Source organism: Bombina bombina, chromosome 1, assembly GCF_027579735.1.
Source record: "Bombina bombina isolate aBomBom1 chromosome 1, aBomBom1.pri, whole genome shotgun sequence".
Lineage (NCBI taxonomy): Eukaryota > Metazoa > Chordata > Amphibia > Anura > Bombinatoridae > Bombina > Bombina bombina.
The window spans coordinates 46,400,079-46,418,974 of record NC_069499.1 but is presented as its reverse complement, the minus strand read 5'-3'; the positions used below and the strand labels follow the sequence as shown (position 1 = coordinate 46,418,974).

Genomic DNA, 18,896 nt, shown 5'->3' with positions numbered 1-18,896 from the left:
TGAACCCCATTGAGAACCTGTGGTCCATCATCAAATGTGAAATTTACAAGGAGGGAAAACAGTACACCTCTCTGAACAGTGTCTGGGAGGCTATGGTTGCTGCTGCACGCAATGTTGATGGTGAACAGATCAAAACACTGACAGAATCCATGGATGGCAGGCTTTTGAGTGTCCTTGCAAAGAAAGGTGGCTATATTGGTCACTGATTTGTTTTTGTTTTGTTTTTGAATGTCAGAAATGTATATTTGTGAATGTTGAGATGTTATATTGGTTTCACTGGTAAAAATAAATAATTGAAATGGGTATATATTTGTTTTTTGTTAAGTTGCCTAATAATTATGCACAGTAATAGTCACCTGCACACACAGATATTCCCCTAAAATAGCTAAAACTAAAAACAAACTAAAAACTACTTCCAAAAATATTCAGCTTTGATATTAATGAGTTTTTTGGGTTCATTGAGAACATGGTGGTTGTTCAATAATAAAATGAATCCTCAAAAATACAACTTGCCTAATAATTCTGCACTCCCTGTATATATATATATATATATATATATATATATACATACTATATACACTATATATATATATATATATATATATATATATATATATATATATATACATACACACATATATATATATATATATATATATATACATACACACATATATATATATATATATATATATATATATACACACACACAGTATATATATATATATATATATATATATATATATATATATATATGTGTGTGTGTATATATATATATACTGTATATATTTATATATGTGTGTATGTGTATATAAATATATATATATATATATATGTGTGTATGTGTATATAAATATATTTATATATATATGTGTATGTATGTGTGTATGTGTATATAAATATATATATATATATATATATATGTATGTATGTATATATATGTATATATATATATATATGTGTGTATGTGTGTATGTATGTGTATATAAATAACAGAATTTATGCTTACCTGATAAATTACTTTCTCTTGCGGTGTATCCAGTCCACGGATTCATCCTTTACTTGTGGGATATTCTCATTCCCTACAGGAAGTAGCAAAGAGAGCACACAGCAAAGCTGTCCATATAGCTCCCCCTCTAGCTCCACCCCCCAGTCATTCGACCAAAGGTTAGGAAGAAAAAGGAGAAACCATAGGGTGCAGTGGTTACTGTAGTTTAAACAAAAAAATTTTACCTGACTTAAATGCCAGGGCGGGCCGTGGACTGGATACACCGCAAGAGAAAGTAATTTATCAGGTAAGCATAAATTCTGTTTTCTCTTGCAAGGTATATCCAGTCCACGGATTCATCCTTTACTTGTGGGATACCAATACCAAAGCTTTAGGACACGAATGAAGGGAGGGAACAAGATAGGTACCTTAAACGGAAGGCACCACTGCTTGTAAAACCTTTCTCCCAAAAATAGCCTCCAAAGAAGCAAAAGTATCGAATTTGTAAAATTTGGCAAAAGTATGCAGTGAAGACCAAGTCGCTGCCTTACAAATCTGTTCAACAGAAGCCTCATTTTTGAAAGCCCATGTGGAAGCCACTTCTCTGGTAGAATGAGCAGTAATTCTTTCAGGAGGCTGCTGGCCATCAGTCTCATAGGCCAAACGGATGATGCTTTTCAGCCAAAAGGAAAGAGAGGTAGCAGTCGCTTTCTGACCTCTCCTCTAACCAGAATAGATAACAAACAAGGAAGATGTTTGCCTGAAATCCTTAGTTGCTTGTAAATAGAACTTTAAAGCACGAACTACATCAAGATTGTGTAATAGACGTTCCTTCGAAGATGGATTAGGACACAGAGAAGGAACAACTATTTCCTGGTTAATATTCTCATTATAAACAACTTTAGGAAGAAAACCAGGCTTGATACGCAAAACTACCTCATCTGCGTGGAACACTAGGTAAGGTGAATCACACTGTGAGGCAGATAATTCTGAAACTCTTCGAGCAGAAGCGATAACTATCAAAAACAAAACTTTCCAAGATAACAACTTAATGTCTATGGAATGTAAAGGTTCAAACGGAACCCCTTGAAGAACTGAAAGAACTAGATCCAAACTCCATGGCGGAGCCACAGGTTAATAGATAGGCTTGATTCTGACTAAAGCCTGAGCAAACGCTTGAACGTCTGGTACCTCTGCCAGACGCTTGTGTAACAGGATAGACAAAGCAGATATTTGTCCTTTTTAAGGAACTAACTGACAATCCTTTCTCCAATCCTTCTTGGAGAAAGGACAATATCCTGGGAATCCTAAACTAAATTTGGATGCTTGAATGGACCCTGTATTAGAAGATCCTGCCTCATTGGCAGTGTCCATGGTGGGACAGATGACATGTCCACTAGGTCTGCCAGAATCACCAAAGCCTTCTCCTGCTTGATTCTGGCAACCAGACGCGGGAGGAGAGGAAACGGTGGAAAAATATAAGCCAGATTGAAGGACCAAGGCGCTGCTAGAGCATCTATCAATACCGCCTTGGGATCCCGGGACCTGGACCCGTAAATAGGAAGTTTGGTGTTCTGACGGGACGCCATCAGATCCAACTCTGGGGGGCCCCATAGCTGAGTCAGCTGGGCAAATACCTCCGGGTGGATTTCCCACTCCCCCGGGTGAAAAGTCTGACGACTTAGAAAATCCGCCTCCCAGTCTACTCCTGGGATGTGAATTGCTGAGAGATGGCAGGAGTGATCCTCCGCCCACCTGATTATTTTGGTTACTTCCGTCATCGCTAGGGAACCCTTGTTCCCCCCTGATGATTGACGTAAGCTACAGTCGTGATGTTGTCCAACTGAAATCTGATTAATTTGGCCGCCGCTAGTTGAGGCCATGCCTGAAGAGCGTTGAATATCGCCCTCAGTTCCAGAATGTTTATCGGGAGAAGAGTTTCTTCCTGAGACCATAAGCCCTGAGCTTTCAGGGAGTCCCAGACCGCACCCCAGCCTAATAGACTGGCGTCGGTCGTTACGATGATCCACTCTGGCCTGCGGAAACATATTCCTTAAGACAGGTGATCCTGAGACAACCACCAGAGAAGAGAATCTCTGGTCTCCTGGTCCAACTGAATTTGAGGAGACAAATCTGCATAATCCCCATTCCACTGTTTGAGCATGCATAGTTGCAGTGGTCTGAGGTGTATCCGAGCAAAAGGGACTATGTCCATTGCCGCAACCATTAGTCCAATTGTCTCCATGCACTGAGCTACAGATGGCCGAGGAATGGAATAAAGAGCTTGGCAAGTAGTTAAGAGTTTTAGCTTTCTAACCTCCGTCAGAAATATTTTCATTTCTACCGAGTCTATCAGGGTTCCTAGGAATGGAACTCTTGTGAGGGGGGAGGGAGAACTCTTTTTTGATGTTCACCTTCCACCCGTGAGACCTCAGAAAGGCCAATACAATCTCCGTGTGAGACTTGGTTCTTTGGAAAGTTGACGCCTGAATTAAGATGTCGTCTAGGTAAGGCGCCACTGCTATGCCCCGCGGTCTTAGAACCACCAGGAGGGACCCTAGCACCTTTGTGAAAATTCTGGGAGCAGTGGCCAACCCGAAAGGAAAAGCCACAAACTGAAAATGCTTGTCCAGAAAGGCGAACCTGAGAAACTGGTGATGATCTTTGTGGATAGGAATGTGCAGATATGCATCCTTTAGATCCACGGTAGTCATATATTGACCCTCCTGGATCATTAGTAAGATTGTCCGAATGGTCTCCATCTTGAATGATGGGACTCTGAGGAATTTGTTTAGAATTTTGAGATCCAGGATTGGTCTGAAAGTTCCTTCTTTTTTGGGAACCACAAACAGGCTTGAGTAAAACCCCAGTTCTTGCTCTGCAATTGGAACTGGGTGGATCACTCCCATTGGATGTAGATCTTCTACACAGCGTAAAAACGCCTCTTTCTTTGTCTGATCTGTAGACAGACGAGAAATGTGGAACCTTCCCCTTGGAGGAGAGTCCTTGAATTCTAGAAGATATCCCTGGGCTACAATCTCTAATGCCCAAGGATCGTGTACATCTCTTGCCCAGGCCTGAGCGAAGAGAGAGAGTCTGCCCCCTACTAGATCCGGTCCCGGATCGGGGGCTACCCCTTCATGCTGTCTTGGTGGCAGCTGCAGGCTTTTTGGCCTGTTTACCCTTATTCCAGCCCTGGTAAGGTTTCCAGTTTGCCTTGGGCTGTGAAGCGTTACCCTCTTGCTTTGCAGCCGGAGAGGATGAAGCGGGGCCGTTCCTGAAATTGTGAAAGGAACGAAAATTAGCTTTGTTCTTTGTTTTAAAGGTTTTGTCCTGAGGGAGAGCATGGCCTTTTCCCCCGGTGATATCTGAAATAATCTCTTTCAATTCAGGCCCGAATAGGGTCTTCCCTTTGAAATTAATGTTCAAAAGCTTGGATTTAGACGACACATCGGCCGACCAGGAGTTTAGCCATAGCACCCTGCGCGCCAAAATGGCGAAACCTGAATTTTTCGCCGCTAACTTAGCTATTTGGAAAGCGGCGTCAGTGATAAAAGAATTAGCTAGTTTTAGAGCCCTAATTCTATCCATAATTTCCTCATATGAGGTCTCCGTCTTGGAGCGAGTCTTCCAGCGCCTCAAACCAGAAAGCAGCTGCAGTAGTTACAGGAATAATGCAGGCAATAGGTTGGAGAAGAAAACCTTGTTGAACAAAAATTTTCTTAAGTAAACCCTCTAATTTTTTATCCATAAAAGCACAACTGTCTTCAATTGGTATGGTTGTGCGTTTAGCTAGTGTAGAAACAGCCCCCTCCACCTTAGGGACCGTCTGCCACGAGTCCCGCATGGGGTCAGATATGGGGAACATTTTCTTAAAAACAGGAGGGGGGACAAAAGGGACACCTGGCCTATCCCACTCCCTAGTAACGATATCCGCAATCCTCTTAGGGACCGGAAACGCATCCGTGTAAACAGGGACCTCTAGGTACTTGTCCATTTTACACAATTTCTCTGGGATCATCAAAGGGTCACAGTCATCCAGAGTAGCTAATACCTCCCTAAGTAAAACACGGAGGTGTTCTAGTTTAAATTTAAAAGCCAATGTATCTGAATCTGTCTGAGGAGGAACTCTTCCTGAATCAGAGACTTCTCCCTCAGACATCAAATCCCTCGCTCCCACTTCAGAGCGTTGTGAGGGTATATCGGATACGGCTACCAAAGCGTCAGAATGCTCATAATCTGTTCTTAAAACAGAGCTATCACACTTTCCAGGTAACACGGGCAGTTTAGATAAGAAGGCTGTACGAGAATTATCCATGACTGCCGCTTTCTTGTAATGTAAAAGGGTTAGACGCACTAGAGGTACTAGGCGTCGCTTGCATGGGCGTAACTGGTTGTGACACTTGGGGAGAGGCAGACGGGCTACCCTCATTACCTTCAGTCTGAGAATCATCTTGGGCCACATTCTTAAGTGCAACAATATGATCTATAAATTGTATAGACATATCAGTACAAGTGGGACACATTCTGAGAGGGGGTTCCACCATGGCTTCTAAGCACATTGAACAAGGATTTTCCTTAGTGTCAGACATGTTTAACAGACTAGTAGAGTACACAAACAGGCTTGGAAATCACTTTAATCAAATAAAAAACACAATTTGAAAAAAACGTTACTGTGCCTTTAAGAGATAAAAAGAGCACACAATTTTACAAAACAGTGAAATATGCAGCAATCTTTCTGAAATTTTCACAGTATGTAGCTAAAGCCTTAATAAGATTGCACCACAAGTTTCAGAACGATTAACCCCTTAATGCCCAAACCGGAGCAGCCTAAAGCCAACACCCAGTTAAATCACTACAGCACCTTGCCACAGCCTTGCAGTGGCCCTACCTGCCCTTAGGGATCAGATTTGGGGGAATATAGCTTCTTTTAGGCCCTCAAACATCAGCAGGACCCTCCATGTGAAACAGCATGAACTTCTCTGCAATTCTAAGGCCCCTCCCACTCTCCTCCGGAGCTGTGAGGCCTAGTAAATCACTCCTAAGTGACTAAAAAACAGCCATGTGGTAATAACCCCAGAAAGAACCCACAAGGGCTTTCAAAGTGTCTTGCAAAACGATTTTTCCTTAGCCAAACAATCGATTGCCCTGAATAAGTGTCAACCAGCATAATTAGCCCTATAATGTAAGCATTCAATTCCTTACTAAGTCTGTGAACATAGCTTACCCTCCCCTCATGGGGATATTGTCAGTCTCTTCTAGCATTATCTCAGTCTTGTCTAGAAATAAATGACTGAACATACCTTATTGCAGTTACCCTGCAAACTGTTCCCCCCAACTGAAGTTTTCTGGTACTCCTCAGTCCTGTGTGGGAACAGCAGTGGATTTTAGTTACAACATGCTAAAATCATTTTCCTCTCAGCAGAAATCTTCATCACTTTTCTGCTAGAGAGTAAATAGTACAAACCGGTACCATTTAAAATAACAAACTTTTGATTGAAGATAATAAAACTACAATTCTAACACCACATTCACTTTACACTCCTGAGAGAGACCCTAGTGCTTAGAGCCGGCAAAGAGAATGACTGGGGGAGCTAGAGGGGGAGCTATATGGACAGCTTTGCTGTGTGCTCTCTTTGCTACTTCCTGTAGGGAATGAGAATATCCCACAAGTAAAGGATGAATCTGTGGACTGGATACACCTTGCAAGAGAAATATATATATATATATATGTGTGTGTGTGTATGTGTATATAAATATATATATGTGTGTGTGAGTTTTAGCTTTATAACCAGTATTTGTTCCCTTTCCGTGGTTGTATATTCTACAGATGATGACGTATAGATGGTATTTACCGAAAAATGCAAAGCACATTCCCAATGTCTATTTTCCTGGAAGCAGATGGAATTCTCTGGGAACCAAGCTACTTGATGGGACAGTTACTTTTAACCTTGAACATTTTCTTAAAGTAAATGAACAGTAAGCATTCTGCAGTGTGCTCTGAAGATGTGAATATTGTACAGTTTGCTGCATACGATTAGATTCATATGTATTTGTCAAATGGAATCCACGAGATTTTACTATAAGTTCTAATTCCCAAATTAAAGGCACATAAAACCTAAAGTTTTCATGCACGATTTAGATAGCGCATACAATTTTTAAAGAAACTTTCCAATTTACTTATTTTATCAAATTCTCTTCATTTTTTTTGTTATCCTTTGTTGAAAAGCGGTAAGGTAAGCTCAGAGATGGGCACGTGTCTGCAGCACTATATGGCAGCAGCTTTGCAACAATGTTCTACATTAGCCAAGTGCATTATTTCCTGTCATGTAGTGCTCTAAACGTGCACTTTAACTATCTAGGTATCTCTTCAACAATGAATATCGGGAACAAAACAAATTTAATAATAGAAGTAAATTGAAACTTTTTTTTAAATTGTGTTAATCATGATTACTTAAAGGGACAGTTTACTCAAAAATTTTCTCCCCTTTAATTTGTTCCCAATGATCCACTTTACCTGCTGGAGTGTATTAAATTGTTTACAAGTAGCTCCTTTACCCTTATATTGGCATTTGAAATTGTTGATTTAGCCTGTGGTATCCCCACCTATTCTGAAAGTTTCTGGCCGCGCGTACCAGCTATAGATAAGCTTTGTAAACACAGCCAGCAGAAGAAATTTCACTCCCAGTGTGATAAAGCAGAGATAAGGTAATAAAATGTTGATTTTCCATTGTTTTCTCCAAGTACTGGTGATTGTTTTAAGGACCGATAGAAGATAAAGAAGCAGGTATATGTGCACAATGTGATACAATAATGAGATCTGATTATACCTACAAGCTCAACCCATTTTATTAGGTTGTGGCTTCAAAACACAAAATCAGAGCTTTAATATGCACAAATAAGCCTTAAAAAGCTCATTTTCATACATTTTTTACTCTGCAGTTGGTAAAAAAAGCAATTGTAAACACATTGAGGGAAAAACTATTTTACAGTATACTGTCCCTTTAAAGGGACGTGAAAGTCAAAATTAAACTCGGATGATTCAGATTATTCAATTTCTAGATCTGTTTCATAGAAATATAGAAACTTATTTTAACAGCAGACAAGAACCATAGGCTCAACAAGTCTGCCCAAATGTCTTATAAAATATAGCCTTATGCTTATCCAGATTACTCCTGAGCTTGCTACCCTTTAACCTAAGATCACGACCCCTTGTACTGATGTTGCTCTCCTTGTATAAAAAAAATAAATACTTTCAGCTTTTTTAAAGTGCTATTACAGGTGCCAGTCTTAAAATTGCTTGCTTTAATGATTTAGAGAGTGTCATTTTCCGACTGTAATGGTCCTTAAAGGGATACTAAACCCAATTTTTTTTTCTTTCATAATTCAGATACAGCAGCAATTTTAAGCAACTTTCTTCTATAAGATACGACGAGTCCACGGATTCATCCTTTACTTGTGGGATGTTATCCTCCTGCTAACAGGAAGTGGCAAAGAGCACCACAGCAGAGCTGTCTATATAGCTCCTCCCCTGACTCCACCCCAGTCATTCTCTTTGCCTACACTAAGTGATAGGAAGGGTAAAGCGAAAGAGGTGATAAAATGTTAGTTTTTATTTTCTTCAAGCAAGAATTTGTAATTTTAAAGGGTACCGGTGAGTGCTATTTTTTCCCAGGCAGCAGATGGATGAAGATTTCTGCTTGGAGACTGATGATCTTAGCAGTTGTTACTAAGATCCAGAGTAGTTCCCACAGAATGGCTGATGAGTACTTAAGAAACTTCAGTGTGAGGAACGGTTTTCATGCTAAAAGCATTGAGGTATGCTCAGTCATTTTTTTCTGGAGAGACTGTTATTTCAGAATTGGCTGACAGTATCCCCATGAGGGAAGGGGTAAGCAGTAATTCTATTGTGAAAAAGAGTATTACTGGACCTATATGTTGGGCTATAAAATGATTGACATTGATAACATAATGTTTGTGGGCAAACAATTATATGTTGGGAGATAACAACGTTTTTTTGTGACAAACGTTTTCTTTTTTATTGGCAATGGAGGGTACACATGGCTTCAGTTAGACTTGGGTATATGAACCCACATGGCTAGATTTTTAGACCGCTTTGGATCGGTCCTTTTGCAAAGCTGTGAGACATCGAGTAGATGGACGGGGCCTATTTTCGCGCCTCAGTTGCGCAGTTATATTCCCCTTGCAAGCAGCAAGCTCCAGCTCCGGTGGGCCCTTCAAGAGAGTTTGGGCCTAATCGAAGGGTTAATCCGATTTTGCAGACCCCTGAAGGCAGGTAGGCTTCACAGCAGGGCTGTGGGGTAGTTCCTTAAAGGGACAGATTTCTGCTTATTCAATCTTACTGCACAAGCATCTGGCAGACGTCCCAGACGTTCAGTTGTTTTGTCAGGCTTTGGTTAGAATTAAGCCTGTGTTTAAACCTGTTGCTCCGCCATGGAGTTTGAATTTAGTTCTTAATGTTCTTCAAGGGGTTCCGTTTGAACCTATGCATTCCATAGATATTAAACTTCTATCTTGGAAAGTTCTGTTTTTAGTTGCTAGCTCTTCTGCTCAAAGAGTTTCTGAGCTATCTGCATTACAATGTGACTCGCCTTATCTTATATTCCATTCTGATAAGTGGTTTTGCGCACTTAACCTGGATTCCTTCCTAAGGTTGTGTTTCTATCAAGAATATTAATCAGGAAATTGTTGTTCCTTCTCTGTGTCTTAACCCTTCTTCTAAGAAGGATCGTCTGTTACATAACTTGGACGTGGTTCGTGCCTTGAAGTTTTACTTGCAAACGACCAAGGATTTCCGTCAAACATCTTCCCTGTTTGTTGTCTATTCTGGAAAACGTAGAGGACAAAAAGCTACGACTACCTCTCTTTCTTTTTGGCTGAAAAGCATCATCCGTTTGGCATACGAGACTGCTGGACTGCAGCCTCCTGAAAAGATTACAGCCCATTCTACTAGAGCGGTAGCTTCCACATGGGCTTTTAAAAACGATGCTTCTGTTGAACAGATTTGTAAGGCTGCGACTTGGTCCTCCCTTCATACCTTTTCCAAATTTTCCAAATTTTATATTTTTGCTTCTTCTGAGGCTATTTTTGGGAGAAATGTTCTTCAAGCAGTGGTGCCTTCTGTTTAGGTATCTGTCTTGTCCCTCCCGTTCATCCGTGTCCTATAGCTTTGGTATTGTATCCCACAAGTAAAGGATGAATCAGTGGACTCGTCGTATCTTATAGAAGAAAAGGAAATGTATGCTTACCTGATAAATTGATTTCTTCTAAGATACAACAAGTCCACGGCCCGCCCTGTCAAATTAAGACAGATTATATTATTTTGTTTAAAACTTCAGTCACCTCTGCACCTTTTAGTTTCTCCTTTTTCTTCCTATGCCTTCGGTCGAATGATTGGGGGGTGGAGTCAGGGGAGGAGCTATATAGACAGCTCTGCTGTGGGGCTCTTTGCCATTTCCTGTTAGCAGGAGGATAATATCCCACAAGTAAAGGATGAATCAGTGGACTCGTCGTATCTTAGAAGAAATCAATTTATCAGGTAGGCATAAGTTTCCTTTTCTAATTTACCCCATTATCATTTTTTTCTTCATTCCTCTTTTTAACTCTGATATTGAATTCTCACATACTTGAAGGGATATAAAGCTAATTTTTTTCTTTCATTATTCAGATTGTAAGCTTACAAGCCTGCCCATCTTTGGTTCAGCACCTGGGTAGCGCTTGCTGATTGCTGGATAAATGCAGCCATCAATCAGAAAGCGCTATCCAGGGCGCTGAACCAAAAATAAGCCAGCTCATAAGCTTACATTCCTGCCTTTTCAAATAAAGATACCAAGAGAACAATGAAAAAAGTATAATAGGAGTAAATTAGAAAGTTGCTTAAAATTGCAGGTTCTATCTGAATCATGAAAGAAAAAAATGTGGGTTCGGTAACCCTTTAATATTCTTGAAAGTTTCTATCATATCACCTCTTTACCTTCTCTACTCTATGCTATACATATATAATATCAATTTATTTATTTAATCAAATAATAATTTTAAACAACTTTCCACTATATTTCTATTTGCTTTATTCTATTGGTATCCTTTGTTGAAAAGCACATAAGGGTAAGCTCATGAGCAGCAATACACTACTGGGAGCTAGCTGCTGATTGGAGGCTACACACATATGCTACTAGTTCATTGCTGCAATAATAAAATGCTCTAACATTACAACATTTTCTTTTTGCACCTTCATGTCCCTTTAAAGTGAATATCAATTTTCAGCAATGAGTGCCCGGTTTTTAAAAATACTTTTAAAAACATGGGCACTTTCATTGATGAAAGTTTACATTGCACCGGATTCGTAGAAATACTTACCTTTTACTTCTGCAAAGCCGGATCGATGATCCCCCGCCTTCTTCCTGCTGTACAACCACAGCAATGACGAAACTGGCTTCCTCCAATCACAGCCGGGCATCACGAGATGGACGCTCTGGGGTGCAAGCCATGATTGGAGGAAGCCGGTTTTGACATTTCTGACGTCAGTACAGAGGAACTGAGGCTGGGATCGGCGATCCGGCTTTGCAGAAGTAAAAGTTAAGTATTTCTACAAATCCGGTGCAATGTAAATTTTCATCAATGAAAGTGCCCCTGTTTTTAAAAGTATTTTTAAAAACCGGGCACTCATTGCTGAAAATTGGCATTCACTTTAAGCTTTATATGAGTTGGTCAATGCACAAAATAATTTGGTAACTTTAGATTAATTTAAATCAGTTATTTGACTTGATTTAAGACATTTTCCCCTTTTCTGTATTTATTGTTGAACTATGTTGCTGTTAACCCCTTAAGCCATTGGACGTAGATACTATATTACACAGTACTTGGCAAAGCCTACCATGTAACGTAGTACCTACGTCTGGCTCATGCTACAGTCTGGCTCAGCTTTTACAGCGGTGACTGCAGCCAGGGGCAGTAGGTGTCTACCTTCATATGGTAAGGGAGTTCTTTCTTTGTCATATAAAGGAAGATCGCCAATACAGGCAGTGACACTCTGTATTACTGTCTGCATCGGCTTGCAGTGAAGCCATGGGAGGGAGACGGATGAATGACACATAACGGGAAGGGGAGGGTTCCCTACGCTACAGAAAAAATGTTTGGGATGATGGGTTCCCTACGCTACAGAAACGGGTGAGGGAGGGGTAGAGCATCACTTGTAATAATCGCTTGGGGGAGGCGGGGATCACTGCACTATACAAAAATTTTCTTTCATACAGTTGCTGAGATTCAATGAACCATTACTCCTGGGAATCTGTATATATAGCTCCTCCCCTTCCCCTCCACCCTCAGTCATTCTCTTTGCCTGTGTTACACTAGGAAGACATGGTAAAGTGAGGTGTTAGTATTAGTTTCTTCAGTCAAGAAGTTTTTTATTTAAATGGTACTGGTGCGTACTATTTTCCTCAGGGGGATATGGAAGAAGATTTCTGCCCTGAGGTTTGATGATCTTAGCATTTGTAACTAAGATCCACGCTGGTTCCCACAAGACTTCTGAAGGTAACCATGAGACATCTTCAGTGTGGAGACCGGTTTCATGCTACAAGCAGCATTAAGGTATGTGCAGCCTTTTTTTTTTCTGAGGAGACTTGGTGTATCAGAACTGGCTGGCATCATTTCCCTGTATGGGGATGGGGTAAGCAGTAAAACCTATTTTAATAAGAGGGGTGTTACTGGAGTCCCTATATTATATTTATCATTAGTTGATATTTGGGCATTATGTGACATGGGAGACAATGTTAAAAACAATGTTTTATTTTTTTTTTTTTTTTTTTGGCACTTAAAACTTATTGATTTTATGCTTGAGGGTTGTATTGTGTGTGTATTTCTACTTTAGTGCAAAACTGCTTTCCCATGCGGTGTTGTTTGGGCCTACTCCAACTTTTGACCTTAAGGGGCGGGGCCTATTTTGGTGCATTTCTTTCAGGCTTAGCAGCAGCAAACAGTAACTCGGTGGCTCCTGAACTGTGTAGCTGGTCTGAAGGGTTGGAAACTTGATTCAAAGTACTCTGGGGGCAGGTAGGCGCCACAGCAGAGCTGTGGCGAGGTGCAGAGGGTATTTTTAATCTATCTTTTGACTAGATGTTGATATAAGTACTTCTAAAGCCTTTTTTCTGCCTTTGCTTCTGGGTGCAGTAATTTTTGGATTAACCAACGATATTTAAGTTAAATTTGGGAATAATTTAACGTTTTTTGTGCATTTTGGAAAAATCGTTAACTTTTTCTTTTCTTAAAGGCACAGTACACATTTTTTCTAATGTTTATTTTATGCTATACATAAGTGTTTAAACGACTTTTGTGGTATTACTAGTTTGTTCAACATGTCTGACATTGAGGTTTCTCATTGTTCTATGTGTTTAGAAGCTATTGTGCAACCCCCTCTAACATTGTGTAACTTTTGTACTGAAAGGGCTTTACAATGTAAAAACCATATTTTAAATAAAGTAAGTGTTCCTAAGGATTAAACAACTAGGAATACTAATTGTACAAAGAAAATACACTTAGGATTGATAGAAAAGAATACCACAAAAAAATAAATTTCTTTAACTCCAATTAATTATATAAATGTGGAATTACTCTATTTTTTTAAAATGTTCCATTACATTCATACTTTAATACTTTATTATAACAACTAGGAACAAACATTCACACAGAAGTAGCCTGAAAGAGTTAAAAACACTTAAACTCAGTTAAATAGGATTGGTATAATGAACAGTGCTATATATATTTATGTTCCTAAGGATGATTCTCAGTCTGAAGAGAATCAGGATATGCCTTACAATTCTCCCCAAGTGTCACAACCTTTAACGCCCACACAAGCGATGCCTAGTACTTCTAGTGCGTCTAATTCCTTTACTCTGCAGGAGATGGCTGCAGTTATGTCAACTACCCTTACAGAGGTATTGTCTAAATTACCAGTATTGCAGGGTAAACGCAGTAGGTCAAGTATTAATGTAAATACTGAATCCTCTGATGCTTTATTAGCTATTTCCAATGTTTCCTCACAGTGCTCTGAGTTGGGGATCAGGGAATTACTGTCTGAGGGTGAAATTTCTGATTTAGGGAATGTTTTGCCTCAGACAGATTCGGATGCTATGTCATTTAAATTTAAGCTTGAACACTTCCGCCTGTTACTTAGGGAGGTTTTAGCGATTCTGGATGATTGTGACCCTATTGTGATTCCTCCAGAGAAATTGTGTAAAATGGATAAATATTTGGAAGTACCTACTTACACTGATGTTTTTCCGGTTCCTAAGAGAATTTCGGAAATTGTTAGAAAGGAATGGGATAGACCAGGTATACCATTTTCTCCCCCTCCTAATTTTAAGAAAATGTTTCCCATATCGGATACCATTCGGGACTCATGGCAAACGGTCCCTAAGGTAGAGGGAGCTATATCTACCCTAGCTAAGCGTACTACTATACCCATTGAGGATAGTTGTCCTATGGATAAGAAATTAGAGGGTCTTCTAAAGAGATTATTTGTTAATCAGGGGTTTCTTTTACAACCTACGGCTTGCATTGTTCCAGTAACTACTGCCTCATCTTTTTGGTTTGAGGCTCTAGAAGAGTCTCTTAAGGTTGAGATTCCATTAGATGACATCTTAGATAGAATTAAGGCTCTCAAGCTAGCTAATTCTTTTTATTACTGATGCCGCTTTTCAAATTGCTAAATTAGCGGCAAAAAATGCAGGATTTGCTATTTTAGCATGTAGGGCATTGTGGTTCAAATCTTGGTCTGCTGATGTGTCATCAAAACATAAGCTTTTAGCTATTCCCTTTAAAGGTAAGACCCTTTTCGGGCCAGAATTGAAGGAAATCATTTATGATATTACAGGAGGTAAAGGCCATGCCCTACCTCAGGATAAATCGGTTAAAATGAGGGGTAAACAGAATAATTTTCGTTCCTTTCGGAACTTTAAAGGAGGACCACCCGCTTCTTCTTCTTCCTCAAAGCAGGAAGGGAATTTTACCCAATCTAAGTCAGTCTGGAGACCTAATCAGAACTGGAATAAGGGTAAACAATCCAAAAAGCCAGCTGCTGCTCCTAAGATAGCATGAAGGGGCGGCCCCTGATCCGGCACAGGATCTAGTAGGGGGCAGACTCTCTTTCTTTGCTCAGGCTTGGGCAAGAGATGTTCAGAATCCCTGGGCACTAGAAATAGTAACCCACGGTTATCAATTGGAATTCAAGGACTTTCTCCCAAGAGGGAGATTTTATCTTTCAAAGTTATCTGCAAACCAGATAAAAAGAGAGGCGTTCTTACGCTGTGTAAAAGACCTTTCTACTATGGGAGTAATTTGTCCAGTTCCAAAATTGGAACAGGGACAGGGGTTTTACTCAGACCTTTTTTTGGTTCCCAAAAAAGAGGGAACTTTCAGACCAATTTTAGATCTCAAGTGTCTAAACAAGTTTCTCAGAGTCCCATCGTTCAAGATGGAGACTAGACGAACAACCTTACCAATGATCCAGGAGGGTCAATATATGACTACCGTGGATTTAAAGGATGCTTACCTTCATATTCCAATCCACAAGGATCATCATCAGTTTCTAAGGTTTGCCTTCTTGGACAAACATTATCAGTTCATGGCTCTTCCTTTCGGGTTGGCCACAGCACCCAGAATCTTCAAAGGTTCTAGGGTCTCTTTTGGCGGTTCTCAGACCGCGAGGAATAGCGGTGGCTCCTTATCTGGACGATATTCTGATTCAGGCATCAATATATCATCTGACAAACTCTCACACGGACACAGTGTTGTATTTTCTGAGAACCCACGGCTTGAAGGTGAACATAGAGAAGAGTTCACTTGTCCCACAGACAAGGGTTCCCTTCTTGGGAACTCTGATAGACTCGGTAGCCATGAAAATTTTTCTGACGAAAGTCAGAAAATCAAAGATTCTAAATACTTGCCGAGCACTTCAGTCCATTCCTCGGCCATCAGTGGCTCAGTGTATGAAGGTAATTGGATTTATGGTAGCGGCAATGGACATCGTTCCGTTTGCTCGCTTTCATCTCAGATCACTGCAACTGTGCATGCTCGGACAGTGGAATGGGGATTATTCGGATTTATCTCCTCAGATAAATCTGGATCAAGAGACCAGAAACTCTCTTCTTTGATGGTTGTCGCCGGATCATCTGTCCCAAGGGACTTGTTTCCGCAGACCCTCGTGGGTGATAGTGACAACAGATGCCAGCCTTCTGGGCTGGGGTGCAGTTTGGAACTCCCTGAAGGCTCAGGGTGTTTGGACTCAAGTGGAGTCTCTACTTCCAATCAATATTCTGGACTTGAGAGCGTTCAATACGCTTCAGGCGTGGCCTCAGTTGGCTTCGGCCAAATTAATCAGAATCCAGTCGGATAACATTACGACTGTGGCATTTATCAATCATCAGGGGGGAGCAAGGAGTTCCTTAGCGATGATAGAGGTATCCAAGATAATCAGTTGGGCGGAGTCCCACTCTTGTCCTCTGTCAGCAATCTACATCCCAGGAGTAGAGAACTGGGAAGCAGATTTTCTAAGTCAACAAACTTTTCATCCGGGAGAGTGGGAACTTCACCCGGAGGTATTTGCCTCATTGATTCTCAGATGGGGCAGACCGGAATTGGATTTCATGGCATCTCGACACAATGCCAAGCTTCCAAGATACGGATCCCGGTCAAGGGATCCTCAGGCCGAACTGATAGATGCCTTGGCAGTGCCTTGGTTGTTCAGCCTAGCTTATGTGTTTCCGCCGTTTCCTCTCCTTCCACGCGTGATTGCTCGAATCTAACAGGAGAGAGCTTCAGTGATCCTGATAGCGCCTGCGTGGCCACGCAGGATTTGGTATGCGGATCTAGTGGACATGTCCTCTCTGCCACCGTGGAAACTTCCATTGAGACAGGACCTTCTCATTCAAGGTCCTTTTCAACATCCAAATCTAATTTCTCTGCAGCTGACTGAGTGGAGATTGAACGCTTGATTTTATCGAAGCGAGGATTCTCTGATTCGGTCATCAATACTTTGATATAGGCTAGAAAGCCTGTCACTAGAAAAATCTATCATAAGATATGGTGTAAATATCTTTATTGGTGTGAATCCAAGAGTTACTCATGGAGTAAAGTTGGGATTCCTAGGATTCTGTCTTTTCTCCAAGAAGGATTGGAGAGAGGGTTGTCAGCAAGTTCCTTAAGGGGACAAATTTCAGCTTTGTCAATTCTGTTTCACAAACGTTTGGCAAATGTACCAGATGTTCAGCCTTTTTGTCAGGCTTTATCTAGAATTAAGCCTGTATTTAGACCCATTACTCCTCCCTGGAGTTTGGATTTAGTTCTTTGAGTTCTTCAAGGGGTTGTCAGGGTTTTTCCCCTGTTTTGTTTGCCATGTGCTGCTGGCAGCCATTTTACTCACCTCTCTTCCTGACTATGGTGCATTGTGGGGGATGCTGCTCAATTCCTGCACTTCCTTTTATGGCCAGACTGGTGTGCATCATCCATGTGAGACAGGATGCAGTCTCGGAATTGTGATGTCATCACTTATTATTTAAAGGGCCTTTGTTCAGTATGCTTTGCCTTTGCATTGTCTCAGACCTGTTTGTGAGAGTTCCTGTGTATTACCTGGCTGCCTGACGTCCTTCCTGGTTCCTGATCCCTGGCTTGTTCCTGACTCTGCTGTTTTCCTTGTTCCTGATTCCGGCTCGTCTGACTATTCGCTTTGGCTCCTGACTCGGCTAGTCTGACTACCAGCTCTGGTTTTGATTCCTGGCTTGTTATTTGACTTGTGGACTTTTTATTATTTTTTGCTATTAATAAAGGTGTGATTATTTTTGCACTTCTCGTCTCAGTCTGATTCCTGGCACCCTGACAGGGGTTCCATTTGAACCCATGCATTCCATGGATATCAAATTGTTAGCCTGGAAAGTTCTGTTTTTAGGTTGTTTCAAATAAGAATATTAATCAGGAAATTGTTGTTCCTTCCTTATGTCCTAACCCTTCTTCTAAGAAGGAGCGTATGTTGCATAATTTGGATGTGGTCCGTGCCTTAAAGTTTTACTTACAGGCAACTAAGGATTTCCGTCAATCTTCTTCTTTATTCTTTGTTTATTCTGGAAAGCGTAGGGGTCAGAAAGCTACGGCTACCTCTCTTTCTTTTTGGCTGAGAAGTATCATCCTCCTGGCATATGAGACTGCTGGACAGCAGCCTCCTGAAAGAATTACGGCTCATTCTACTAGGGCTGTGGCTTCCACATGGTCTTTTAAAAGCAATGCATCTGTTGAACAGATTTGTAAGGCTGCGACTTGGTCGTCCCTTCACACGTTTTCCAAATTTTACAAATTTGATACTTTTGCTTCTTCTGAGGCTATTTTTGGGAGAAAGGTTCTTCAAGCAGTGGTGCTTTCCGTTTAGGTATCTGTCTTGTCCCTCCCTTTCATCCGTGTCCTATTGCTTTGGTATTGGTTTCCCACAAGTAAGGATGAAATCCGTGGACTCGTCATATCTTTGTAAAAGAAAACTAAATTTATGCTTACCTGATAAATTACTTTCTTTTACGATATGACGAGTCCACGGCCCACCCTATTCTTTTTAAGACAGTTTTTCTTTATATTTTTTTGTAAACTTCAGTCACCTCTGCACCTTTTAGCCTTTCCTTTTTCTCTTCCTATACCTTCGGCCGACTGACTGAGGGTGGAGGGGAAGGGGAGGAGCTATATATACAGCTCTTCTGTGGTGTCTTTGCCACTTCCTGTTAGCAGGAGGTTAATATCGCACAAGTAAGGATGAAATCTGTGGACTTGTCATATCATAAAAGAAAGTAATTTATCAGGTAAGCATAAATTTAGTTTTTTTCCTCCGCTGGAGGAAGGTGAAGAATTAAGTTGT

At 40.7% G+C, this 18,896-nt stretch overlaps 1 protein-coding gene across 1 annotated transcript in view; it reads left to right on the top strand.

Annotated features, from left to right (window-relative positions):
- The window catches only part of TMEM260 (transmembrane protein 260), a 298,899-nt gene that overhangs the window by 220,124 nt on the left and 59,879 nt on the right, over positions 1-18,896 (top strand). The window contains exon 13 of the mRNA XM_053697331.1: positions 6,819-6,967. Within this exon, the coding sequence (XP_053553306.1) occupies positions 6,819-6,967 (149 nt within the window). The remainder of the gene's footprint in view (positions 1-6,818; positions 6,968-18,896) is intronic.